This window comes from Perca fluviatilis, chromosome 6 (assembly GCF_010015445.1).
Source record: "Perca fluviatilis chromosome 6, GENO_Pfluv_1.0, whole genome shotgun sequence".
NCBI classification, from domain to species: Eukaryota; Metazoa; Chordata; class Actinopteri; order Perciformes; family Percidae; genus Perca; species Perca fluviatilis.
In genome coordinates this window covers 32,497,988-32,511,491 of record NC_053117.1, presented here as the reverse complement: position 1 = coordinate 32,511,491, position 13,504 = coordinate 32,497,988, and the positions used below count along the sequence as shown (strand labels likewise).

General features: G+C 39.7%; 1 protein-coding gene across 4 annotated transcripts in view; it reads right to left on the bottom strand.

Moving 5' to 3' along the window:
* Nucleotides 1-754: 754 nt before the first annotated feature.
* LOC120560610 (protein yippee-like 1) overlaps nucleotides 755-13,504 on the bottom strand; it is a 33,700-nt gene continuing 20,950 nt past the window's right edge. For all 4 annotated transcript variants that reach the window (XM_039803277.1, XM_039803280.1, XM_039803278.1 and 1 more), the window contains exons 3-5: nucleotides 5,128-5,171; nucleotides 2,673-2,781; nucleotides 755-947 (exon numbers count right to left, since the gene is read on the bottom strand). In XM_039803277.1, coding sequence (XP_039659211.1) covers nucleotides 858-947; nucleotides 2,673-2,781; nucleotides 5,128-5,171 — 243 coding nt within the window. In that variant the 3' untranslated portion in view covers nucleotides 755-857. The remainder of the gene's footprint in view (nucleotides 948-2,672; nucleotides 2,782-5,127; nucleotides 5,172-13,504) is intronic.

The following is a 13,504-nucleotide window of genomic DNA, read 5'->3' as shown; positions in this document are numbered from 1 at the left end:
TTTGGGTCCTGAAAAGTACCAGGGGGAAGGGGAGGGAATAAAGAAAATTCACAATATATAATAAAAAATAAAATCCCACACTACTACAATCCCATCCTTTCCAACTTAAAAAAAAGAAAAAAAGCAAGATACTGCTACATATTTGTAACTACAATAAACTCCCTTTCCCCTCCGGTCCTCACCCGTCCCTGATTGCTCATTTGGACATTAGCAAAGAAAAGCATGCTCAGCTATAGGCAGAGATACAACAAGCCAAAAAAAAAAAAAAAAAACATGACAGACTTGACAGGGAAATAAAATGCTAACCAGTAACATCCATATGCCATCAAACCAAAACCTTACCAAACCCAGAAGTTAAAACTATAGCAAATAACGTTAAAAAATAAGCATCGTCTGTCTCGCTTGGTGGGCGAAATAAAGAAAACCAAAGCCATGTCCCCTCAGTGAAGTCTCTCTCCTTTCGCATAGTGGTCGCCATATCACCACAATCGCTTGTTTACGCCTGGTTCGGTGGTGGGGAGTGGGGTGAGAGTGAGCGGGCGGGGGTCAAACCCAAAAAGCTCTGGCGATGCGAAGGAGAACACACAATCTGTAAAGTAACGACAGGACTCCTGTGACGTGATTTTTCAACAGTTGCTCCGCTTCCTCGTCGTTGTCTTTTTTTTTTTTTTTTTGTATGTCATTTGTTCTGTTCTGTTTCACGATGACCAGGTGGGTGGGTGTGCACGTGAAGGAGGTGAGAGAGGGGTGGGGGGGGTCTTTTAAGGGGTGGGGAGGGGGGTCAGGGTGGTCGATGGTCGTCGCTCCACGCAGTTCAATAAAGAGCATTCCATGGTCAGAAAAAGAACAGAGGAGCATCACTCCCATCCGTTGTCCTTGATCATGTGAGCCAGCTCGATGATGAACTTTCCCTCTTTGTACTTTTGACTGCTCTCAAACGCGTGTTCCTGTAAAAAAAAAATAATAATATATATATATATATATATATATATAGCTAAGCACTTTTTCATTTAAGTACAAATTTAAGGTACTTGTCTTTTCTTCTTATGCCGCTTTATACTTCTACTGCTTTAGTTACTTTACAAATAAAGATTTTTGCATAGAAAACACATGAAGAGCTTATAAAACATGATGTTCTGTCATAAATTAAACTACTTAACAGTTTATACAAGTACAGCTGAAACGATGAGTTGGTTAATAGGCCGGCAACCAACGATTACTTTAATTATCAATCATCTGCCGATCATTTTTAGATTAATCGTTTGGTCTATAAAATGTCAGAAGTTAGCGAAAGATAGTGAAAAATGTCCATCCCATTTTCTCAAAGTCCAAAACCCAAAGATATTCAATTTAATAGGATATGAAACCGATAAAAGCTGGGAGCAGGAGACTGAAAACAGCAAAGGTGTTACTTTGTGCTCTGGGTAATTCTGATGGCATTTCTTAGCATTTTCTGAATTTTACAAACCAAACAATGTAATCGATTCATGGAGAAAATAATCAGCAGATGAATCCATAATCAAAATAATCATTAGTTGCAGTCCGATACTAAATAGTTAAAAAGGAGCTCCAACTCAACAACTACAACTGCGTTTAAAATAATGAGTAATGATATAATCTAATGATATAATATACAAATACAACCACCTCCCATGACAACTGAGCCAACTCAATCCACTGAGAAAGACCGCGAGATGTGGTTGAAAGCTCGGGGAAAAAAAGAAAGCCAGTAAGTGAACCTTGAGTTAAGATTGTTTTTGTCGAACCATTGTCGTCAAAGTAACGTACAAGGTGTTTTAGCTGAATTATGGAGGAAGCTTAAATGTATTTACAACACTGCAGAGGAGGCAAACATCATCTAATAAAGTTTGCAATAACTCAGCAGTGAATTTGATTTTGAGAGACAAATATGCACACATTTATTCATCTGGCCTCATTATTATTATTATCGGAGAAAAGCCGGATTTTAGAGACGAAGAGAAAACAATGAAAATGAAGCTTTCCTCCGGTGACCAAACCAAGTCTTTGAAATTAACTTCCTGTCTGACAACACATCTCCTGAAGTGCCGGATCATTTCTGGCAGACGTCTCAGTCCTGCGGAGCGTCATGAGAATCAGGATGTCGACGCGGGTCTGTGTCTTTGATTATCGGCTCAGCCTGCTTTGCCTTGTAAACCAGCTCTGCTCTGCTTTGCTCTGCCTTTCTGAGACTCTAATTGTTTTTGTCACTGAAGGAGAGGCTTTAAGTGAGTCCCTGTCTTATACTTTGTTCAGTATTCTTACACCCTTCTACGGTCTTTTTCAGACAATTACCGGGACAAGCCTCTTCAAAATGCCCTGACATTTAATCACTGTAGATTCTCAGAGGTACCAGTCTGGCTGTCTGCAGCCAACCTTTCGGCACTGTAATTATCTTACACGCTAGGAGACCACAGAGCGCTCAATCTCTGAGCCTAAATACAACCCTGAGCAAAGAAAAGTGTCACCATGGCTTTAACGAGCAATGCTTTAATGAGAGCAACCTTGTTCCTTTGACCTGTATCATTTGTCCCGTTGCAAGCCAAGAAACCACATAGTTGCGCAACAACACAGCAGCGGGCGTTAAGCGGCGCGTCAAGAAACACTCGGACGGGAAAAGTAAAGGGCTCAGGTGAGAGTTTAAGGAGACTTACATATTTCCAGCCCAGGGTGGTTTTACAGTTTTCACAGTAGATGTCAGCCACAGCATGTAAACCTGTGAGGAGTACCCGCTCCTCAGCTGGCCCGCAGCCGACATTCACCCTGCAGGGAAGACAGGAAGTGGAGAAAAGTTCACGAAGGAGCAGAAGAGCAGCCACATTTTTTTGTTGTTGCTTAAAGTAAAAACAGTCCTCAAGTATTCAAAATGAAAGTACTCATTGACAAGAACAGTCCCTGTCAAAGTGTACCTGGTGCAACGTATTCATTATTACAAACTTAAGAATAAAATTAAATTAAATGACCTAAACTTGAAATACAAATGGGTGAACATATTATATTCTAATTCTATCTAAACTATTTCTCCATATATGAGATATTAGCTTTTTTTCATACTTCAGATTTCACCAATGTGGGGTATTTTCTTGCACTTAAAACGATTAAATTGAATACCCTGAAATTATTTTCAAAGTGTCAACAATACATTGCCAAAAAAAGCTACATTGCTTAGTCCCAAAAAAATTGACATTTTTTTTTTAACCTGACAACAGTGACAATCTCTGAGCTTATCTACTATATCTACAGATAAGTGTATTGGAGGAAAGTATAAAGTCTCCCAAAATGGAAATACTACTGTACAGTGCCAATACTTCAAAACTGCACTTCAGTAGGGACCTTAAATAAATTCTTATTTGGTATGGGAAATCTATTGGTTTTTCCGTATATTTGTACTTTCTTCCTTACTAAACACACCACTCCCTCCCAGTAAACACTGTGCTGCTGATTAGCTTTTAATTAAAGGAAATGCCGCAGACAAATAAACAATCATTATATGTAACCAAGCTAAATGTCTGCAAAACTTTCATTTTCCCACCAAATGTACTGTATCTGATTTGGGGCTAAATGTCTGGTTACCTGCAAAGCACCATACACATCTTTCACTGGATTTCAGGCACTTTCACATTGGGCATGATGTGAATGATTTATTAAGACTGTAATTCAATTCATTCTGGCAGGTAGGAACAATGTAAATCAGAGTCGGGTGGCACAAAGCAGTTGCACTGTGACACCTGAAAATGTCTCAGACCTCTGGGGAAAGGTGGGGAGAAACTTCTGTGTGGTTCATGAAGACTGAGAGCCAAGGCCCAAAAACCAACCAAGCAAGAAATAAACCACTCATTGGTTTAAAGAGATGGATGTTAACCAGCAGCTCCTACAGCCAGGACTGACATGAACATGTTTTAATGGCAAGGTTACATATACAATCATTGTTCCAACAGCATATATCAGTAACTACTTTAAAACATGTCGTTAGGACCTGGTTCACATTCAAATTTAGTCATTTGATTGTGGTTGAAACATTTATATGTAACGTAGACTTCAGCCCAGTTTTAACCTAAATATTTTAACCGTTTTTGTCCTGCAAATAAGCAGTGCTTACTGGGAGTAGTTGGCAGACTGGTTTTAGTCCCTGTGATGCTAAAAAAAACATTGCAGTTCCGTCTGCTTTCACACTGGCAATTAAGTACACATCTGCAGGTGTTCTGCCAAAGATTTGGATAATAGGAACTTTATTTTCTGAACCCATGTACAGACCAAGATATCATACCCAACTCCACCTAACAGAGGTGGTCCTACATTGGTAGTAGTAGTGCACTGCTAAAATGTCTGTGGACAATGGACAAAGAGGCACGTTGATGGCATGCAATGTTTCTTTCCGATGATGCGGGTATTAAAAAAAGGGGAACTTTAAATTTTATTTCTATTTCATGTGGTTTATTCCCCAATTTTCTCCAATTTCTGAATAACCAACTGCTGAAGTGTCCTTGAGCAAGACACCAAACCTCAAATGTGGGTGTTTGCTTGTATGGTTGTAGGGGGGGATTTTGGACTAAAGCATCTGCAGCGTGAATTTAATGTAGTGTAATGTGTTTGTTGAAACGGATAATCGATAATGACTACTGGGAATAAAATCAGCAGTAAATTCTGCAGTAGGGAATGTGCACTTCACCTGTATACCCCTTGTTTTTAACTTTTTTTGTGGCTTTTGGCTTTTTGCTTGTGGCTCCACCTGCCTGTACATTGTTCTAAATTTCGTGCATGTGGGTTAAAACATTATTTGGACATACGTGTGCAGTCATCGTGGCAGCAACGGAATACAGCTGCACAGAAAACAAGAGTAGACAAGTGTGAAAGCAAAGCAGTACGTTAAGGTGAAGAAGGGACAATTGAACTCTGTTTTAAACTCAAACAAAATGCACCCAGTGGGAAAACGGAACAAATAATGAGCTTCTTGTGAGTCCATGTAACTTTTATTTACAAGCCCCAGATGACTTGTAAATAACACACTGAATAAATCAAATGTACAAAAAGAGCAACAAAGCAAAGTTTTCCACTATGGAAGAAAAAAAAAAAAAAGATGTGAATTGTAGGTGTGTGTCTCATACTTACACTGAATTAAACAGATAGGCTCTTCCTTGACTGCCTTGAAATGACTGAAACGAGAAAAGTGTGAGAGAGAGAGAGAGAGAGAGAAAAAAAATCATGTAAGTAGACGATACAGTGCTGCACCAAACTGCTGAGTGCAAGAATGTCAGCAACTTATGCCCGGGGGTGCTTTTCTTCCAGTTACTGCTGTGCATACATTTTCTTCCACCTTGTCAAGGTTCCCACACACAAGTTTGGCTGGAGGTAAGAAATAAAAGTCTGAGCGAGTCTATTACCACCACGTCAACTTTAATGATGACGAGAGAGATGGTGTTTCTTGAGACGGGAAGTAGGATTCCTCTCATTTCCCTGTTATTGATTGTTACAGTGCAGAAAACGAAAAATGAACTCAAACAGAGATTTGTACTTCATTGTCTGCTAAATATTTCCAAGAAAAATCGTGTAAAAAGCTGTTGGTGCTTTGCACGTTTAGAGGGTCAAAATACAAGCAGAAAGTTGATGGAATAAGAGATTGATGTTGTGTATTAAAGAGGATTTGTTTTGGCATTTTAGGCCTTTGTTGTTGACAAGACAGCTTAGACATGAAAGAGGAGAGAGAGGGGGAATGACATGCAGCAAAGGGCCGCAGGTCGGAACCGAACCTGCAGCTGCTGCGTCGAGGACTAAGCCTCTGTATATGGGCGAGCGCTCTACCAGGTGAACTACCCAATGCACCCGATGTTGTGTTTTAAATAGTTACTTGCCACAATCAATGAGATTATATCAATCTAGATAAAAATCTACTAAAAGTCTGACTTTTTTTCCTTGCTGCAAGACATCACGCTTCATTGCTGACATGCAGCGTAACAGATATTCGGTGAATTTGCAGAACGACGACAGCAGCGTCTAACAGCTGATAGAAGAAGAGACTTTAATGCCTGAACAGTGATGAGAATCTGAGCTTTACGCGTGATAAGTAAATAAAAACACAGCCAAGATATAGTTTAATTAGAGATTAGGTAAACCGTACACACACATACAGCCAATTACAATACTGAGCCCTGATTAATTATTTAACAGTCCTTCCAGAAAAATGCTTTTTTTTGTGATTGTTGCGGGCAAAAATCCTTGATTATGCGGCACGGTTTGTTAAAAAATGCGATGGAATATGCGGGATATTTATGCAATTTTATGCAACTTAAATTGCAGGAACTTGCAAAAATTGCGGGAACTTGCAAAAACTGCGGTTTGATGAAAAAGAAAAAAAAGTGATTCCCCCAACACCCTGCTTTTCGATGATGTTCACGTCGCGTAATTACGTCACTTCATAATGTTCCCATGGCAATATAGGAAAATGGCTGCTCTTGTGTGAAGTAAATGCAACATTTTTCAACTTTCTGCTAAGACATAGGTTACTTTTTTGCAATGAAAATGCGGGGATTATGAAATCATGCAAGCACAGCATATTTTGCGCGGAAATCTGCAATTTATGCGGCGAAAGTGCGGTGTATTTGAAATAATGCGGCCCCCGTAGAAATATGCAGACTTTGGCTGATTATGCATTGAATTATGCGATCGCATAATCGCGTTTTTCTGGAGGGACTGATTTACAAATTCCCCAAGTGAGTACATGCGGAAAACATGTTAGCTCAACTGCATTGAGGAGTAAGTTATGTTAAAAGGTCCCATGTGGAGTTTTCTTTTAAACAAACACTCTTATTTTTTATATAGTTTGTTTTCAAGGCCTTAAATGGCCTGGCCCCGGAGCATTTGTCCGAGATTTTAACTAGGGTTGCCCGATATTGACAAACAAAAGTTATGGGGTTTTCGTACAACAGAAGGGTTTATTTAAACTGGCAGTGCAACCTGAGTAAATAAATAAAGATCTGATTGGAAAAATTCCAGTACTGTAAAAATATTTGCTAGTCTAAATAGGAAACATGTTGGACAACTGTTATCAGTGATCTCAAAATCTCTCCAGATATCATGTGTGTACATTTTAAGTTTCTTTCTACACTTTATTATTATTCCTTGTATGCGATTGTAGTGATTCTTCAGGTTTAGTTTGGAAAAGCAGGAATTAATAAACAAATAGATAAGTTAAAACACAACAAAAAAAAAATCAATTGTGTAGTCGTAATGAATGTAGGAGGTTAAATAAAATCAGGCTTTATAAATATCCTGCCTCCGCCTGCCGCTGACTTCACACATGACGTTACTGTATATTAATGTAAACACCGAGCAGTAAAGCCGTCACAGTGGGTGACGGCAGAGCCTGCCAGGCTTCTCTCCTCCGGCCCGGTCATCCTCAGCCGGCAGGCAGGCCCCCAATCAGCTTTGCTTTTTCCATTGCAAATGAGTGCGGCAGATAAGTTTGTGGCTGCGGTTGAGGGCGCTGAGCTAATACCGCCTAATAGGAGCTCCAGCTGCCTCCTACTCCACTGACCGCTGACCACAGCCACCACCACCACCAACACCACCACCACCACTGAGGCCCAGGGGACTATTTTCAGCTGCCCATGTGTTGATGCATTTGTCAAAACTGAAAACATTTCATTTCAGATAACAGGAGTTTGTGTTGGAACTGATTCAAGAACAACATATGTAAGAAAGAAAGAGGAGTATTATTCTATTCTTTGCCCCCCCCCCCCTTTCTCTAATCGCTGTAGGTGTTGATGTCTCACTGTTACATTCTCCAGCTCATTGTTTGTGTTTGAAGTGAAGTCTGCACACACATACAGTGCAGAGCCACAAGACGTGCAACCTTTAGCTGCGAGAGGGAACTAGGTCGGTCCCTGTGAAGTCAACAACAAGTCCTCTCCACAGTGTTTATAGTCCAGGGAGGAGGTGACTCCATGTGACAAGAGCTGGGTGTCATATCTGTGCTTCAGCCATCAACTTAACCACTGGCGCAAAAAGGGACGGCTCCGTCTCTCGCTGCCCTTATCTGCATCCCACAGTCTATTTTTACTTTGGCAGCGGCTTTTTTTTTTTTTTTATTTTTTTTTTTGGCTCTCTACCCGAGCTGCTGCGAGCTTCAATGTACTGTAGATCACTGGACTACAAAAAAAACATCAGGAGCAGGAGGATGCTTGTCACATAGCCTGTTAAGAATCTAACAGCAAAATCTGTAGAAAAGATCTGTAGAAAAAGAAAAACATTTGGATCATGTTTTGTTGAATGCAGACAGCAGCCAGACAGCTTTTGGGGCTGCACTAAAACCCCTCCAGACTCCCTACAATCCTATTAGACGGCCCAACAGGATCCTGCAAGGATTGTTTCCAAAATGTAAGAGTGCAGAGAGAATCAGATGCAGGGCGGAAGTACTCCCACAGGTTTTTTTTTTGCTGTTCAATAAAACATGAGCCAATGGGAGTGTGCGGTTACTGAGCTCGTTTTCCTTAAGCTGCTGCAATTGCATTTGTTTTAAACATGCATGTTCCCAAGATATAAACTCCACGAAGCAAATCTCAAAATCCCTGAATCCTCTTGACCACGCGGGACTGAAGGGAACAATACCTCGCACAGAGAAATCCACTCCTTCAGCCAAACACACTAAATACAAATCCAACCCCCGAGAGGCAAAATGCTTGAACTGCAGAGAGCACAGAGTTCACACAAACTGCATCTGGTGCCACCAACATTCACAAAATGGCATTTTTATTTCGGCCCCTGTGCGAAATAAAGATTAACTCCAAGCTATTAACAAACCTGCTGAGGTCGACTTTTACCATCTGTCTCAACAGATGCTCGACTGTGGTAGGTGAGGGTTCAACGCCGACTTAATGCATCCTGTTAAACCCAAAAAGCTCTATTTGAATTCAATTTGAGGGAAGTACTTTAAATGATTAAACATCGGATATTTAGAGTTATTATGTTCTGCAATACACTTTATCTAAAATACTAGTCACAACAACGTCCAGAAGCGTAAATGAGATCAACACAGCTGTTCAGGTTACTGTAAGTCAACTTTAGAAATAACTTGTCGTGAGAAACGTCATTTCCTCCTTACTACCACCACCCAAACTTCTGTGTGTCAACTGAAATGACGTGAGCAGGACTGATACGTCAGTTGCTTCTGACTGGGTTAGGGCACAATAAAAAAGACTGAAGAAGTAAAACCAAATGGCAATTCTGTCTGATTGACAGGCTGCGTTTATCCTGTTTACCATCTTAATTTAATATAGCATTTTTTGCATGTTAACATAAGCCAATTAGCACAAAGTACAGCTGAGGCCATTTGGACACATACCCAAATATTGTGTCAAGTTTAATTTTGACCTACTGGTATCAAATACTTGTTGAGATATTTCACTCTGGACTAAAGTGGTGAACTGACTGACCAACATCCCTGGAGCCCGTCTGCTAAATGTGGCTTACAGTTTAATAAAACCTTGCTGACCTTCAATACACTTGCTTTAATTATGATTTTGAAAAAGAGAGGAGGGGGGAACAGTAAGAAATTGACTGTTGTGTCACAGGTTCCGTCAGTCACATGTAAAACGAGTCTTGGCAAACGTCCAGCTGAAAGAAAAAAAAAAAAAAAAAAAAAAAAAAAAAAAAACTGAAGTGGGTCTGTTAAAGGCGAGAAAAGCAAAGTGTGATCAATCCATTAGAGTGGCTTCCATCAGCCTGATGGGTGGGACGAAGCCAAGGTGCTGAATAAAACACTTAGCCTCCTCCTCTGTTCAGGCTGCGCCGTCCCGCTGGAGGACCACGTTCACACTGCAGGCCTCTGCTCTCAAACTGCCGCTCACACTCATAGGATGGTGCTCCTATCTGCTGTAGGATGTAACCCTTATCTGATCAAAAATATGAACTATGACAGTAGGGCTGCACTATTAATCGCAATGTTATCGAAATCGCAATATGGACTACTTTAGAACAAAAGACTTGAAATGCAGACATCAAGCAAAAAGCAAGTCTAAACAGCCGGATCTTGCGCTGCTCTTTTGAAAGTGTCCACAGATCTTTGGTCCAATGGGAGAGAGTTCCAAAGTTTAGGAGCCACAACCTTAAAAAGGAACAAGCAACAAACCCTGAGACCTGCTGCTGATGTAGGACTGCATGAAGCTCTTTAATGCAGGCAGGCGCCTGGCTCTAAAAAAATGATCCCAAGGACCTTAAAATGGATTCTAAATTTGATAAGAAGCCAGTGTAAAGAAATCCTGATGGGAGTAACATGAGACCTTTTGGAGGACTTGGTCAAAAGCTTGGCGCAGCAGCAGCATTTTGGACGACTTGTAGGCAATTCATGGGAGTCTTGCTAAGGCAGGTGAAAAGAGAACTGCAGTAGTCAAGACGGAAGAATAATTATTTCCAACTCAGCTGGGTACACAATGGAGCTGAGTTAAGCAATGTTCCTCAGCTCGTAGAAGCAGGAGGGAACCCAGCAATTCTAATCATTATTGTCTGTCAGGGAGTTTTACAACAAAAACAAAACTTCACCATTCAGATCTGTAGCAATAAAGGCTCCCCATATTTAGTTTAGCGGTTGAGGGCAGGAGGGGATATTGTGCCTGCCATACTTCCTTCTGGCCCGTATGCTCAGGTTAATCCTCTCTTTCTCCATCTGCATCTTTTCCTCACCGGCTGGCATGCCTCGAAGTCTCGGCGCATATGCTCGGGGAGGGGAAACAGTTTTTTATACCTGGCTCAGGAGATTTCCAGCAATCAAACTGCAACTGAGGGGAGAACTGTGCCAGAACCTGCAGAGCTCCTCCAGCACTTCCCCTTTGTTGTTAGCATGGCCGGGTAACTAGTTTGCCCCTTTTCTACTCCGTGCACAGTGGAAAAAAAAGTTAATAAGAAACGCGGTACTGGAGCTGCACTTCACAAATTTCACATGAGATAAAAATCAAACATGGGCAGGGCGCGTGGCTCTTGGCAGTGTGAAGTGGAAAACACCAGACTACGGTGTCATCTTCTCCTAAGTAACATAATCGGCTTAGAAGGGCTGATGCTGAGGACTGGTGATGCCTCCTTAGACTACTAAACACACAAATGCTAACGAGCTGTGGCAGAGAATAGAGAGCCTATTAATAGATCTGTGAGCAGTATGGTCACAATCAATATCAAGATATTATATCATGATCTAGAAAATGTGTGCAGAATCAGATATAAAAATACTGAAACAATAAACAAACAATATCTGATTAATTCATTGATTCATTAATTAACATGTTTATTCTCTAGTTACAGCTCTTTAAATGGGAGGACTTGCTGCTTTTCTCCGTTTTATATCAAATTTAAATAAATATATCTTTGGGTTCTGTACTGTCGGTCTGACAAAACAAACAATGTGAAGGAGTCATATTTCAGATGTGGAAACTTGTAATAAGCATATCTTATTGTTTTGATATTGTAAAGACTGAACAGAACACACACAACAGTTGCAGTCCTAATCAAATTGATATTCAATTGTGGATTGTGTTCCACTATTATGCATTGCATAAGACCAAACTCTTCAGACATGAATAACAATGAAGTTATTCTTGAATTACAAATTGTTTGCAATTGTTAATTTGAAAGAATTGTGTAAAAGTTTTAGGAATTACAGATTGAAAAGGAAGTTCTGAAATGTCATATTTCTTTCAACATTTCTAAAGATCTGAATCTTTTTTCACATTCTCAGAGAAATAAAAATACAAAATAGGCTGATTACTGTTCATTCTGTGGGTTTAAATATGAGCATTACACCATATAAAGATTGTACTGTAAGTACTGCACTGCATTACTGATTTGGTATTTGTGCAATATTTCCTTATTACTTCTAATATGCATTTACTTTATTTAGATTTTTTGATCGCCTTCTGTATCATGGTTAGTGTTTGATATATGTTGTATTAAGCTTACTATGCATTTGTACATTGGGAAGTACAACTGAGAACCGCATGTGTACTTGCATCCAAACAATAATGTGTGAGTTAAAAATGCAACATAAGGGGGCGCCTGGATAGCTCAGTTGGCAGATATAGAGGTTTACTCCTTGACGCAGCGGGCCAGGGTTCGACTCCGACCTGCGGCCCTTTGCTGCATGTCATTTCCCCCCCCTCTCTCTCCCCTTTCATTTCTTTAGCTGTCCTGTCAAATAAAGGCCTAAAAATGCCCCAAAAATAATCTTTAAAAATAAATAAATAAATAAACAACATAAAATTGACATACAGATCATGTTATCTGCCTGGTCTTTTAGAGATTTAGAAAGTACTGATTCAAAGTGTTATATTTGTCCATTTGTCCATTAAACTAACAACTTTGTCAGATGTTGTGTGCCAGATACAGACGCACAATGTGTTACTGTACCGCCATCAAATCAACACATTTACCGTGTAAAACCTACGGGAGAAAAGACTTAGGAAGAGCCCTTAATTAAATCCACTTATTATTAAAGTGGATTGTTTAGACTAATTAGGTCATTTATCAAGAGTCACATTGCCCCAATAAACGAGGAAACAACCCAGTTCACTCTTCACTGCAGTGGTCTTTGAGTTTTTAAAACTGAGCATCTTTTAATGTCACTGAAAGATTATTTCATTATCGATGAATCCGATTCTTCCTCAGTTGATTGTTTGATATATAAAATTTAGGGATATACAGAAAAATGCTCAAATGAAGCTTTTTATATGTATTGATATCGATTGTTTTGTCCAACCAAAAGTTGAATATTTTCAGTTTTCTATCATAGAAGCCTACGAAAACCAGCAAATGTTCACGTTTCAGAAGCTGGAACCAATGCATTTGTAGGTTTTCTGCCTTGCAACCATGACAAACAATTAAACGGATAACATAATTGTTGCTGAAAAGTTCAAATCACTTTAGCTCTAGTTCTGCATGTAATTCAATGTCATTTATGGAAAATGTTTTGACAGTAACTACTTTAATTCATTTAAAATCATGATTTTGGAAAGATTTTTTTAAAGAATAAACAATGTACAGTATATGAATAAAGACACAATTCCATCCACTTTTGCACATATTCCAACACAGATAGTGTTTTCCTGTAATGTTATTACCAATCTTCTTGTTAACAACCCCATGACTCCTGGGAAACGGATTCTTCCTGGAGAAAAAAGTTAATCTTAGTACTTGGTAATTTTATTATGTTCGTCTATAACTCCACGAAATCTATTGAACATCTGTCCGCCTTAGAGAGAGGGATCCCTCCTCTGTTGCTCTGAGGTTTCTCCGTTTTTTTTGCCATAGCCTTTATAAAAGGCTGTTAAAAGGGTTTTGTTTAGGGAGTTTTTTCTTTATCTGAATCAAGGGTCGAAAAAGACAGAGGGTGTTGTATGCTGTGCAGATTGTAAAGCCCCGAGGCAAAATTGTGATCTGTGATATTGGGCTATATAAATAAAATTGACTTGACTTGAAATTGACTTTCTGACCTCATGGTGCACAAGTG